Consider the following 15,932-nt stretch of genomic DNA (forward strand, 5'->3'; position numbering starts at 1 on the left):
CTACCGAACACTGCAGTGTTGTTTTCTTCAGTACAAAAGCTTGCTATTATACTTTTTACAAGAAAATGTAGGATTACAGATTTGTATCCTAACATGCTGTAATGCACTATACAGTGATGAAATCTCAGTATTACTGCCCATAGCTGCTCGCAAATCTGCTTTAGTAGTCTACTCCTGTTCCCTACCTTTTCCCTCCCAACGAATGAGCGTATTCGATCCATCACCTAATGATTTAAGACTTGATTCAGACTTCAAAGCTAATGACTTATGACTTGACTCAAGTTTAAATCTTATGACTCATAATTTGACTTAGACTTCAAAGCTAATGACTCATAATTTGACTCAGACTTCAAAGCTAATGACTTATGACTTGACTTAGTTTCAAAGCTAATGACTCACAATTTGACTCAGACTTCAAAGCTAATTACTTATGACTTGACTCAGACTTCAGATCTTATGACTTGACTCAGACTGCAAAGCTAATGACTCATAATTTGACTCACACTTCAAAGCATATGACTCATAAATCGACTCAGACTTCAAATCTTATGACTTGGGACTTGACTCAGACTTCAAAGCTAACATTATTGTTCACTAAAAGACGCAACAATTTAACACAGGATAATGTGCTCTGCATACAGTGGTGGTGCTTCAGTCTGATATAAAGGTAGCATAATAAAATACAGTACCATGTCTTGTCTTGTCTGCTTATCTTACATTGACTCATAGCGGAGGACTCGTGATTTGACTCGGACTGATAAAATCTAACTTGTAAACAGCTCTAGGTTGCTCTCACTCATTTTAAGTTAGCCTTCATCTTCATAGTTATGTTTAGCATTCCGATTTCTTGGAAATGGACTGTATTTACATGTGTGTGTGTTTGTGTGTGTGTGTTTTGCCACACGGAATTGAATTGAATGACTTAACTGTAGTTGATTTCATAATATTAGAAGCAACAGTCAGTTCCTAGAAAAATGGACAGAAGGAAAGTGCGCTCTTTTACGGTGCATTTTTCCAAGGTCTGTCATTTTAAAACCTTCTCTTATGTAAGAAGGAGAATAAGCAGTAACATCTCTGCCATGCAGCTCCAATGAAACAAATCTGTACATAATGTCCTGATAATGGTGGAGACTTATCTGTATGATTTCTTGCATTCACACGTGCTCACCTCTGTAGAGAAACATCAGCGTCTCCCACATGCATATACACAGCAGCGGGTCCTTCACAACCAGCCGGGACAGCTGCCCGGGTAGGTGGCCGTCTGTCCGGGTCAGGTCATCCAAACCGCCATCCCAGGTGGACAGCAGAGAGTGAGGGCTGTCTCTCTCCCGGCAAGCACATCGGGACATGGGCCTCTCCCACGCCTGCCTTCCCACCAGCAGCTGCTTGAAATAGGGGCTAACGGCGCTTAAGACAGCAGCATGTGCCCATCCCAGCTCTTTCCCAGAATCCCCAGCATAAAAGACCACATCAGCAAACTGCGCGCCACGCTCCAGCAACCACTGCAGGTCCTGAGAGAAGCTGGACTCCTCCACTCGCACAGGAGGAAGACGTGCTGCGAGACAGCAGAGAGGTGAAGACATGGTGGGGTGATGCATATAAATTAGAAAGGAGGCAAAGCAGAAAGCGGAGAAAAGGGAGATTGCAGCGAGGGAGTGCAAGCCGAGAGAAAGAAGAAGGACGGAAATGTCAAGGGAGGAAAAGAAGAAGAGATGATAAGAGAGGCAGGTGAAGGGTGAACGAGTGTAATAGAGTGCGGAGGATTAAAAAGGGGTGAAACAGAAAGACGGCATGAGGGAATGATAAAGTATGGAAAGCATAAAGAAGTCACTATATGTGCAGAAGGACTATTTCTTCTATTTTATTCTGTTATTCTTTTTTATTACACCGCTAAATGAAATTTCATTGTGCCGCTCCAGTGGCAATACAGCCAGTCTATTCTATCATTCCATTCTGCTCTATCCTGTCATTCTATTCTATTTGATTCTATTCTATTAATCTATACTGTTATTTCATTCTGTTCCATTCTTTTGTTCTTCCATCCCATTCTATTCAACTCTATTTTATTCTATTCTCTTCCATTCTACTGTTATTCATTCTGTTATTACTTTCTATTTCATTCCATTCGATTAACCTATTCTATTCTTCCATTTAATTTTGTTATTCTATTCTACTCTTCCATTCAATTCTGTTATTCTATTCTATTGTTATTCATTCTATTGTCATTTTACTGTATTCATTTCTGTTCTGTTCTGTTCTTCCATTTCAATTCTGTTATTCCATTCCATTGTTATTTTACTCTATTCTATTCTCCCATTCAATTCTGTTATACTATTCTATACTATTGTTATTAATTAACTATTTTCATTTTAATGTATTCTTTTCTGTTCTATTCTACTCTTCTATTTAAATTCTGTTATTCTACTGGTATTAATTCTATTATCATTGTACAGTGTTCTGTTCTATTCTATTCTTCCATTTCAAGTCTGTTATTCTATTCCATTCCAATTTATTGTCACTCTATTCTATTCTATTGGTGTTCATTCTATTGTCATTGTACAGAGTTCTGTTCTATTCTTCCATTAAATTCTATTATTCCATTCCATTGTCGTTTTACTCTATTCTATTCGTCCATTCAATTCTGTTATTCTATTCTATTGTATTCTATTGTTATTTATTCTATTGTCATTTTACTCTATTCTGCTCTGTTCTGTTTTATTCTATACTTCCATTTCAATTCAGCTATTCTATTCTGTTCTATTGGTATTCATTCTATTGTCATTTTACAGTGTTCTGTTCTATTCTTCTATTCAATTCTGTTATTCTATTCCATTCCATTGTCATTTTACTCTATTCTATTCTGTTCTTCCATTCAATTCTGTCATTCTATTCTATTCTGCTCTGTTCTATTATATACATCCATTTCAATTCTGATATTCGATTCTATTCTGTTCTATTATATTGTTATTCATTCTATTGTCATTTTTCTGTGTTCTGTTCTGTTCTACTCGATTCTATTCTACATTGTTTAATGGATTAAAAATGGAGGCATGATAAAGTATAAAGAAGTCGCTATTTGTGCAGAAGGACTATTCAAGATAACGTCCAACTGCTACTCCAGCGTTTTTGATAAATCATCACACTGATTTTGATCAGCGTCAGGTTCTGGCAGGGCTTTCCAGGATTCTGTAGCTTTCATATTTAATGTCCAGCGCTCCATAAAAAGAGTTAAGTGCTGCTGGACTCAACAAACTACCCGAAAGCATTTGGCTCGGTTTTCTTAGGTTGTTTTTTCGCTTGCATTCTATAAACTAATATTATGACACTCATACTTTCCTAATGTTTTCATATTTCTGTAAGTTTTTACTTACACATTCGTTATGAGAGTCGTTAAAATATCAGGATCAGAGCTGGAAACGCTAGATCAGGTCTAATCCACTGGCGTATTTTATACACTACATGAAGCTTACAGCAAAGACCGATCATGCTAAATGTAATTTTATTTTATTATGATTAAATATATTTAATATTGACATTGATTAAAGTACAGTACTCTTCAACAAAATACAAATCCTCTTAACAATAAAGCCTAGAAATGTGCTTTTTCATTCATTTGACAGCTTGAGTCCTTGCCTTGCTTGCAATATCCCAAATTCGCCATTTATACTCAATAAATCTTTGTTTATAGTGCACTCTAGGTTCCAATATTAATTATATTCCTGGGCGCTTTCTCACTACGTGTTAGCATATATAACGCGGACGTCGGCATCGAACATCAGTTCACACTCAAGGAACATATTGTGAGTGACACTTTTACCTCTACGGCTGCAGTGAGGCATCATTTTGTGTTTAAATGCGCAAGCTAGACGACTGCTATAATTATCTACAGACATAAAAATGTAAGCTGTTATAAAAGTGGTGGCTATAAAAGATCAGGAGGAGATCTCAAAACGACTCGGATAAAAATATCCCTAATGAACACAGGACACAAGCGGGATGAAAGTGAGCTACCGTCACACGCGAAAAGAGTTTAGAGACTGGATTAGAGACGTCTCTACAGAGTCGCTGGTTTGCGTCTGCCACAGTTACTGCTTATATACAAGAGAATAGAAATAGCTATAATAATTCCTGTCATTTTGGATATAGACATCAGTTACTGGCCCACAAACCAAACTCGTTCTGTGAATATACAGTTACTCCATTCATTCCTACTGTATTCTATTCTGTTCTATTGTATTCTGTACTGTTCTTCCATTTTACAACCTTCTGTTGATTGTATTGTATGTTGTATTGAATGTTGATTCAATTTTCATGCTGTTATTTAATTCTACACGAACACCTACTTTCATTGTATACACATAGTGCTCTTCTCTTATAACCGTTCTATTCTATTCTGTTATTCTAAGTTTTATTTCAGTGGTACAGTGACAATACAGCCAGTCTATTCTAGAATTCCATTCTATTTCTGTCTGCTCTATTCCGTCACTCTGTTTTATTTGATTATGTTCTATTAATCTATTCTGTTATTCCATTCTGTTCTATTCTTTTGCTCTTCCATCCCATTCTATTCAGCTCTGTTTTATTCTATTCTATTCCATTCTACTGTTATTCATTCTGTTTTATTACTTTCCATTCCATTCCATTCAACTGATCTATTCTATTCTATTGTCATTTTAATGTATTCGCTTCTACTCTGTTGTCATTTTACTGTATTCTGTTTATTCTATTCTATTCTTCCATTCAACTCTGTTATTTTATTCCATCCCATTCTATTGTTATTCATTCTATTGTCATTTCACTCTATTCTATTCTATTGCCATTTTACTGTATTCTATTCCACTCTTCTATTCAATTATGTTATTCAGTTCTGTTATTTTATTCTACTCCATTCTATTGTTATTCATTCTATTGTCATTTTAATGTATTCTATTCTACTTATTCCATTCTATTCTTCCATTTATTTCTGTTATTCTATTCTATTTCATTCTATTGTTATTCATTCTATTGCCATTTTACTGTATTCTATTCTATTTATTCTATTCTATTCTTCCATTCAACTCTGTTATTGTATTCTGTCCCATTCTGTTGTTATTCATTTTATTGTCATTTCACTGTATTCTATTCTATTGTCATTTTACTGTATTCTATTCCACTCTATTGTCATTTCACTGTATTCTATTTATTCTATTCTATTCTTCCATTCAACTCCGTTATTTTATTCTGTCCCATTCTGTTGTTATTCATTTTATTGTCATTTCACTGTATTCTATTCTATTGTTTTTAACTGTATTCTATTCTCCTTTTCCATTCAATTCTATTACTCTATTCAATTCCATTCTATTGTCATTTCACTCTATTCTATTGTATTCTATATTGTTTGACACATTGTTTGACACATGTCAGTATATGTCAGCAGTGTAACATGTAGTCTATATACGATATTTTCATATTCATATTCATACCTGGTTGGTCCAAGTGCGGGGGGCGGGGCTCATTAAACCGGTGACCCCGCCTCTTGTCAGGTCTCTCTTTCGCTTTCTGCTTCAGACACTGAATCATGAAGTACTCAAGCTGAATGTATAAACATAGACAGAGTTTGTTTTAGGGCTATCAGAGCACATTTTACTGTGTGATATCTATTCTGATTTACAGAATTTTTAACATACCCTGAGGTGAGAATGTGTGTCTACAATCCCGTGTTTTATTTAAATTGCGCAACACTGCAAATAACACATGGGATTGTAGACATTTAGACATGCATTTTCACCTCAGGATATGTAATTATTCTGTTTCTCTGCATCCTTTATTAAATAATTATTAAATATGTGTCATAAATCTGCGAGTCTGAGTCTCGAATACTGTTCTGTTGGCTGCGAAGTGAACTACACAGGTTCTACATTATGTTGCAGCGTATTTTATATATAGAACATATATAGAAAAAATAAAGCCATTTGACCTAACTGTGTTAGATGGGCTCTAATAAAAAGTCCTGTATGGAAAAATTTAACATTTTAGAGAAAATAATGAAATTTATGACTGAGTTAATTTCAGTAACAATTTTGGCCTTGTCAGTAAATCACTAATACAGTAATACCTCACACATCCGCGAGGATGTTCGGTGAAGACACTAAAAATGCTAATACTGTACTGTAAATGCTTATTTTTAAAGTTAAAACCCTAAATATGACCCCAATCATGCTCCCAAAACACTTTAATTTCATTTAAAAGTTAGCTTAATACATTACCCTTGAAAAAAAAAAAATGTCTGACACATAAATAGAGTACAGTATCGCCCAAGGAAAAAATCACTGAGATCATTTATTCACGGAATATACGTGCGTGTTGAACTGAGCACAAGGTGCGGGGAGATGAACCGCGACATCGTGCATACAAAGCATCGTAGCTACCAGCCAATCGGCAGCTAGGTAAAACTGTTAATGCTCTGTGATTGGCTAATTCCAACCCTTCCAGTCAATAGCGTGTCGTAATGGCTGTACTGTACGTACGTGATATCGGCGACATTCGATATCATTAAAATGACATTTATATTTGATTTATATTGATATTTTGTTGATTTTACTTTTATATTTATATTACTAAACTAATAAACTAAACTAAAATTAATAAACTAAATTTTTCTTAATAATTTTGCATTAAAAAGCATGAAAATGTATGAAATGCCACGAAATTAGCCGTAAACACTTTTGCAGGATTTTGCGGGTCTGATGCAAATTAGTTAGGTTCCAAAGAAAATTTTGCGGCTCAGTGAAGTCGCGAATCGTGAGACGCGGATCTGCGAGGTATTACTGTATTCTAATCTAGACATATTTTAAGCTAATTTTAAGCTTTAATAGTAGCTCATTAAGAATGGAATGCGTCTGAATACTACATATTTAGTTATCCGTATACTCACATACACAATCATACTGTCTGGATTGCGAAGATACTCACCACACTGCCGAAGTAGCGACCCACGAAGAAGTTATTGAGGGAAGGTAACTCCAGGTAGGTGGCACCCAGGTCTCGAGACAGCTGAAGCCCCTCGCCGTGAGGAACGCAAGTGCTCCAGTCGGAAGCGCACAAGGGGCAGGTGCATGGCGGCCCTTCATCTGGATGCAGTGACGACCAGCGATAGTTCAGGGGAGGAGGGAAAAAAATGAGACACGTTATTCATCCTCATACAGCACTGATCATTTTGAATTATGTGCAGATCCAAGGTTCTAAGAATATCTCGCTGATACACTAATGAAGGCTAGCACATGTCTACTTGTGAAAACACATGACATCTCAGGACTTGCAAACACGCAAACATATGGGACAGGAGACTCGGTTGCGTCATAACGCCACCCCGAATATAAATCAGCTGATACAAGCATGAATGTGTGTGTGTGTGCAGAGAGAGAGAGAGAGAGAGAGAGCAAGAGAGCAGGAGAGGGAAGAAAAAGGGATGGCAGGGCAGGCAGCAGAGAGGAGGGGGAATAAGAAATGGGAGGGGAAGCAAAGAAGAAAACAAACAACAAGAAGGAGAGAAAGTAAAGAGGGATACAGCATATAGAAAGAGAGAGAGTCAAAAAAGTCAGCAGGAGGAAATAATTGCTAGCTCACTTCCTCTTGAGTGAGGGATAGATCTTGCAGACTGTTGAAAAAAAAAAAGATCTTGAACTCAATCTGACAATCCTGAGATGAAGCTCAGCGAAATTCCGCACCAAGGATTTTCCAGATACGGATTATACCTCAGAGCTCAGAGAGAGTCGTCATCGGGAATACTTAAAAACGTATTGTATTTGAAAGTCAGTAAAGGTAGAAAAGAAAGTAGAAAACGTAAACAGAGGCATCAGGATGCAAAATAATCAGTGAAGGATGTTACAGGACAAGGTTTGGGTTTTGACAATAATATGTCAAGGGATTGAGTCGAGTAGTGAGGAGTTTGCCAAAATAAAATAGCTGTGTCATGGTCATGCACGATTCCGACCTTGAACTTAAGCCCGTTTGTCTTGTGTAATATCGGCTCGAGCGAGGAGCAGTATTAAGCCCAGAGCCAGTGTCTGACAGTTTGATGCTGAAATTGATATTCTGGGCTATGAATACACTCAAAAAACAAACTATGGAACGCCATTCGAGGCTAGTCTTCAGTACAAAAATATAATGTTATTATTTATATAATTTAATCACGCTTTTATAGTCCATGAAAAGAAACAAGATCCAAATATGTACAGTAATATATACTCTTAGCCTTATTCCCGAATAAGATAGGGGCTTAAGAATAGAAACACAGATAAAGGAATTATACATATAATTCAATAAAAAAAAAAGTACTGAAAAGCTCAGTTCCAATTCCAAGGGCTTTTGCTCAACTTAAAAATATATATTTGAAGCTTCTGGTTTATTCCCACCTCCAAATACTGCGCTAGAGATGTCTAGAGCCAGACAATGGCGATGTGATCAGTTATAGATTGCAGCAAAAAGACCCCTATTGTCTGCTTGAAAAAGATTTTTTTTTAATCACACCAAATCAATGCATAAGTTAAACGTCAGCACGGTATTTCTCAAAAAATTCACTCTGCCTGCATTGTAAAGTTTATAATGGTTCGGTTTTGACAAATTCATACCCCCTTGTTCCTGGCTGAAAACACTCTATGCTATTGTCTCTGGCTGCGGAAGCTTATTTGAGACAAAATCTGATAAGGTGTGCAGTCTAATCCTGAAGCAATTCCTGTTCTGCTTGGGAGATAAAATAGCACACGCCGTATGGCAACTATCATACCACGTGTAAAGTCGCTCAGGTTTGTTGCTGCACAGCATACTGAAAAAGAAACGCTGCTTGGTTCACACCGCCTATTGAATCTCCTGTATTAATGAACGCTCTGCTTTAACACAACCTATGATGAAACATTTCTATCTTGGTGTGTGTGTGTGGGGGGGGGGGGTGTCTCTTCCAGGATGACTCCGCCCACACCCACATGGCATGAGAGCTCTCTGAATGTTTTCATGAACACCTATGCAAGATTTTGAACTTAAAACAACACGACTCGACTGTTGTTTTTATCCATCCAGGGAATTGCAGTATCTGTGCCATGGTGCATTGAAGCAGTTCTGGAGGAGCCTTATGTTGGATTTTCCTTTAATTTGTCACGCGTCTCTATGTGCAGTAGATACAGTGAGCTTTTTGTCCCCTCCCCCCTTCCCTGCCAGCAATGTGGAAACAGAAGCATTTAAAATCTACAGTATATGTTTATATACACTTACAGGTTGGCTATCAAGCTGAAACCCATAAACCCCTGATTTGTTATTGATTTTAAAGCCTATTACTCAGTAACTACGATGAATTATTCAGTAGCCACAGAGAATCTAATGGGAAAGCTATGCACTGAGGAATATAAGTCTACTAATGCACCTCGTGGAGCGTACACCCTGGGGTTTCCGAAAAAAAAAGGATGTATATTTATATATACATACAAATTGTTTGATTTGCCTACGATACAACAGAAATATGTAAAACAAGATCCCACTGGGGGTAATCTAGATTCCTTAAAGAAAGGCAAATTGACTTGTCAGGAATTGATAGAGGCAGTGAATGCAAATTCTTTAAAATATTGTAACACGAAGAACCAAAACCGTGAAACACGTCCGTAAACCAACAACATTTACATTTAGCAGACTTCCTTATCCAGAGCATTTTATCTCATTTTACACAACTAAGCAATCAAGGGTTAAGGGCCTTGCTCAGGGGCCAGGCAGTGGTAGTTTGCTAGACCTGAGTTTTGAACTCACAACCTTCTGACCAGTCATCCAACACCTTAACTACTAACCACATCCCCACATCCCACCCCAACAAGCAAAAACAGGCAGATTTTAAACACACTGTGAAACACACAACAAAACCAGGACTTGCTGATTAAGGGTAACGTTGCTGGTGGTTCAGTGTCGTTTCTGGAATAAACATGACACAAATTAATCTCTGTGGCAAACTGACACACCATAAAACATAAGGATGCATTTAAGACAGAACAAGCTTTGTTGTTTCATCAAGCCATTTATAATTGCACTGCCAAAAATAATAATAATAAGTGTTAGTAGGAGAGAATATGCGGAGAGACGGCAGCTATGGGTTGTTTGTCAGAACAGTTTATCTTGTTAAATAGTTAAACGGATTTCACAAAAAAAATTGTATTAGGAATGATTTACGGTCCCATCAAATTATAGCACCGGACCTCATCTCTGTTTGGCAGAAACATAAACCAGACGTGCCAGAGCTCCACTTCCACTCGATTTAACCACTGTTATGTATATATATGTGCATGGCTCCACTCTCCACTGCTGTATGACTGCTCTCGGCTCTTTAGTGTGATGGAGATTTCCCATCATTCCCAAAAATCAGCAAAGTTCAGCAGACGAAGGACAGTGACCTTCCTGAGGTCTAGCACTAAACCTGGCATCTCATTAAATCTAGACTATTAGCCTTTCGGCGTAAACAGCGCTGCAGCGTGGGATTAGTATCAAACTTTGATAGATTATTTATTTAAAGGTCAGGTAGAGAACACAAGGAGCTGCTGCTGCTCGGTTAATTCAAGTTCAATCTCCAAGCTGATGGCTCTGGGTCCATTCGGGTTGAAATGTTTCCCTCTGAGAATGTGCAAATAGTTCATCTGGTTAACATTAGGGCAGATTTAAGATTGACTTTTGTACTAAAGTGTTGAATGGTTCAGCTATTGCAGTGGGATAAAGTTTGGGGATTCGGTGTTTAACTTCGGTCAGACTTTGTCCTTGGGACATAGGACTCTGCCGATGTATTATTATTTACCGCTGGTTAAGAACACAGACACAGGGCTGCGACAACTAATTGACGAAATGGGCGAAATTCAATAATGAAACTAATTTCTACATACACACTGAGCTAATTCATTTTCTTCTAATATACACCAATCAGCCATAACATTAAAACCCACTGAAGTGAATAACATTGATTTTTGATTATCTCATTACTGTGGCAGGACGTGATATAAGGATCTGAGCAACTACGGCAAGGGCCAAATTATAATGGCTAGTGTACTGGGTCAGGGCATCTCAAGTGGTCTCAGTATGTAGAGTATATTGCCTACTAAAAGTGCTCCAATCATAATACTCTCTGCCACACTGCACAAATGGTTTGAGGAAAATGACAAAGAGTTCAAGGTGTGTCCTTCAAATTCCCCAGAGCTCAATCCAATCAAGTATGTGTAGCATGTGCTAGACAGACACCTTACAACTAAAGGATCTGCTGCTAACGTCATGGTGCCAGATACCACAGCACACCTTCAACAAAGGTCTTGAGTCCATGTCCTGACGAGTCAGAGCCATTATGGTGGCACAACCCGATATTAATCAAGTGGTTTTAATGTTCTGGCTGATTGGTGATACATATTGTTGGTAAAGTCATCAAGTCACCTTCCTGCTTTTGATTCAAGGAGTCGATCCAAAAAAGAGTCGATTCCATGATTCCAGGCATTGATTCAATGCCAAAGGTGTTGGTGTTCATTCCATACCAAAAATTATTCACCTCAATTAATTTAATCATTTCATATAATGAGGTAACCAGTGGATATTGGCCTTTAGTTCCGATTTTACTAGAAACACTGGGAGAGGCCCAGTGACCAAGAGCGTTAGTGTGTTTGTCTAAATTAGTGAAATATTTAGATTAAATTTTGCATTTTTCATTAGTTTTTGTTTGACCAGGTTGGTTTGGATCAGTTTGGGTGACTGGTTATTTAATTAAGCCTAGTTCTGTAGCATTCTGTGCATTCTACTATACATTCTAATCCCTCCTTATCTGACAAAATCATCCCTAGTGAGCAAGCCTGAGGCGACATTAATCAGGTGGTTTTAATGTTCTGGCTGTTTGGTGAATATATTTATGATACCAGTGGATAATTGACCTTTAGTTCAGATTTTACTAGAAACACTGGGCCAGTGACCGAGGCCCCTAGTATGTTTGTCTACATTAGTGAAATATGTTGCATTTTTGTTGATGGTTAAGATTTAGATGGGGTTTGTTTGGGTGACTGGTTATTTAATTTAGCCTAGTTCTGTAGCATTCTGTGCATTCTACAGTGCATTCTAATCCCTCCTTATCTGACATTTTTTGTACCTCTTTGGCGTGTTCTTGAAGACTCATGAAGGACATCTTTAAGCTGTAGTGCCGAAGTATATTAACCCCAAATAATAGCATAAGCACAACCTCAGCACCAACAGGCTCAGATACGTATAGCGTGCTTTTGATCCTTAATCCTTAACAGATTAGTGCGCGACAAATATGAAAAATTCATGAGCAGACACACAAGACGCCACTCCTGCAAAACAATAATTTACGCTATAATAATACACTAAGCTGCAATGCCTCGGGAATACACACACGGTGCAACACTTTGGACAAAGAGACAGCCATCATGATAATTTAAACCTCAGAGAGTCAGCAGAACAGCAGAAGCCAATCATCTCTCACCGTTGAGCCGTGCGCCGACCGCTACCAGGATGACGGGCATGCCCCAGTGACGCAGGAGGGGGCGGAGTCGAGGGGCGTAGCCATTTCGGACCTGCTGGAATGCCAGCTTGTCATTTACGGAATATTTAATGACCACGATATCAGCTTGCTCCAAAACACTCCGCACACTGGCCCAGTCACTGTCCAGCAAGTCCTGAGGGGAGAGCCAAGATGAGAACAAAATTCATAAAGAAAAGGAACAAAATGCATAAAGAAGATGCAGTTTTTCAGCAGGCTGTTGTTCTCCTCAAAATAAAAATCACCATATGTTCAAACTCAAAGAACCAGCATATGCACAACTCTCCAAGAGTCTAACAAGCAGCATTGATTGACTCCTTCAAAATCCCTGAAATTTCCCTATGCCCATTATTCTGCTTTTTTTAATTCTCTATCCTCAGTATCTTAATCACTTCATCTCTCATTTACTCATCTACAGTAAAGCTGCTCGAGAAAATATAACTGTATATAACTGTATATAACTGTATATAAACCTGTTCTCACTTTCATAATGTAGATATTCAAAAGCAAAATCTGCACATTAGAAGGTTTTTTTTCGTTTTTCCTTCTTTAAGTTGGCTTCTATAATCAATGTTTAAATTCATGTTTCTCATCCTCCACACAATACTCACTTAATCATCATCCACTTATATTCACTTACTCATTCACCACCATACAATACACTTTCTCTCTCTCTCTCTCACTCACTACCCACCACACAATTCCCCACTCACTCACTCACCACACAATACTCACTCACTCACTCACCCACTCACTCACCACACAATACTCACTCACTCACTCACCACACAATACTCACTCACTCACTCACCACACAATACTCACTCACTCACTCACTCACCCACTCACTCACCACACAATACTCACTCACTCACTCACTCACCACACAATACTCACTCACTCACCCACTCACTCACTCACTCACCACACAATACTCACTCACTCACTCACTCACCCACTCACTCACCACACAATACTCACTCACTCACTCACCACACAATACTCACTCACTCACCCACTCACTCACTCACTCACCACACAATACTCACTCACCCACTCACTCACCACACAATACTCACTCACTCACCCACTCACTCACTCACTCACCACACAATACTCACTCACTCACTCACCACACAATACTCACTCACTCACTCACTCACCACACAATACTCACTCACTCACTCACCACACAATACTCACTCACTCACCCACTCACTCACTCACTCACCACACAATACTCACTCACTCACTCACTCACCACACAATACTCACTCACTCACTCACTCACTCACCCACTCACTCACTCACTCACCACACAATACTCACTCACTCACCCACTCACTCACCACACAATACTCACTCACTCACTCACCACACAATACTCACTCACTCACTCACTCACTCACCACACAATACTCACTCACTCACTCACCACACAATACTCACTCACTCACTCACTCACCCACTCACTCACCACACAATACTCACTCACTCACTCACCCACTCACTCACCACACAATACTCACTCACTCACTCACCACACAATACTCACTCACTCACTCACTCACTCACCCACTCACTCACCACACAATACTCACTCACTCACTCACCACACAATACTCACTCACTCACTCACTCACCCACTCACTCACCACACAATACTCACTCACTCACTCACCCACTCACTCACCACACAATACTCACTCACTCACCCACTCACTCACCACACAATACTCACTCACTCACTCACCACACAATACTCACTCACTCACCCACTCACTCACTCACTCACCACACAATACTCACTCACTCACCCACTCACTCACCACACAATACTCACCTACTCACTCACCACACAATACTCACTCACTCACCCACTCACTCACCACACAATACTCACCCACTCACTCACCACACAATACTCACTCACTCACTCACCACACAATACTCACTCACTCACTCACCCACTCACTCACCACACAATACTCACTCACTCACTCACCCACTCACTCACCACACAATACTCACTCACTCACTCACCACACAATACTCACTCACTCACTCACCACACAATACTCACTCACTCACTCACCCACTCACTCACCACACAATACTCACTCACTCACTCACTCACTCACTCACTCACCACACAATACTCACTCACTCACTCACCACACAATACTCACTCACTCACTCACTCACTCACTCACTCACCCACTCACTCACCACACAATACTCACTCACTCACTCACTCACTCACTCACCACACAATACTCACTCACTCACTCACTCACTCACCACACAATACTCACTCACTCACTCACCCACTCACTCACCACACAATACTCACTCACTCACTCACTCACTCAATCCTCCAAACAATACTCACTTAATCATCCGCCACTTATATTTACTCACTCATTCACCACCATACAATACTCACTCACTCACTCATCCTCCACACAATATTCACTCACTCACTCACTCATCCTAAACACAATACTCACTTAATCATCCGCCACTTATATTTACTCACTCATTCACCACCATACAATACTCACTCACTCACTCACTCACTTATCCTCCACACAATATTCACTCACTCACTCACTCATCCTAAACACAATACTCACTTAATCATCTGCCACTTATATTTACTCACTCATTCACCACCATACAATACTCACTCACTCACTCACTCACTCACTCACTTATCCTCCACACAATATTCATTCACTCACTCACTCACTCATCCTAAACACAATACTCACTTAATCATCCTCCACTTATATTCACTTACTCATTTACCACCATACAATACTCTCTCTCTCCCTCACTCACTCATTCATCTACCACACATTTCCTTACTCACTCATTCATCCACCCACCACACAATTCCCCACTCACTCACTCACTCACCCACCCACTCACTCACTCACTCACTCACTCATCCTCCACACAATACTCACTTAATCATCATCCACTTATATTCACATACTCATTCACCACCATACAATACTCTCTCTCTCTCTCTCTCTCTCTCTCTCTCTCTCTCTCTCACTCACTCATTCATCTACCCACCACACAATTCCCCACTCACTCACTCACACACTCACTCACTCACTCACTCATCCTCCACTTATATTCACTCACTCACTCATCCTCCACACAATACTCACTTAATCATCCGCCACTTATATTTACTCACTCATTCACCACCATACAATACTCACTCACTCACTCACTCACTCACTCATCCACCACACAATATTCACTCACTCACTCACTCATCCACCACACAATACTCACTCACTCACTCACTTATCCTCCACACAATACTCACTCATTCAATCACTCACTTATCCTCCACACAATACTCACTCACTCACTCACT

At 39.2% G+C, this 15,932-nt stretch overlaps 1 protein-coding gene across 3 annotated transcripts in view; it reads right to left on the reverse strand.

Moving 5' to 3' along the window:
• rhobtb3 (Rho related BTB domain containing 3) overlaps positions 1-15,932 on the reverse strand; it is a 33,502-nt gene that overhangs the window by 9,018 nt on the left and 8,552 nt on the right. For all 3 annotated transcript variants that reach the window (XR_009207254.1, XM_058415990.1, XM_058415991.1), the window contains exons 3-6: positions 12,479-12,671; positions 6,952-7,109; positions 5,463-5,571; positions 1,169-1,555 (exon numbers count right to left, since the gene is read on the reverse strand). Coding sequence is in view for 2 of the 3 variants with exons in the window: in XM_058415990.1 (XP_058271973.1) it covers positions 1,169-1,555; positions 5,463-5,571; positions 6,952-7,109; positions 12,479-12,671 (847 nt within the window). In the remaining variant the exon portion in view is untranslated. The remainder of the gene's footprint in view (positions 1-1,168; positions 1,556-5,462; positions 5,572-6,951; positions 7,110-12,478; positions 12,672-15,932) is intronic.

Source organism: Hemibagrus wyckioides, linkage group LG18 (assembly GCF_019097595.1).
Source record: "Hemibagrus wyckioides isolate EC202008001 linkage group LG18, SWU_Hwy_1.0, whole genome shotgun sequence".
Taxonomy (NCBI): Eukaryota; Metazoa; Chordata; class Actinopteri; order Siluriformes; family Bagridae; genus Hemibagrus; species Hemibagrus wyckioides.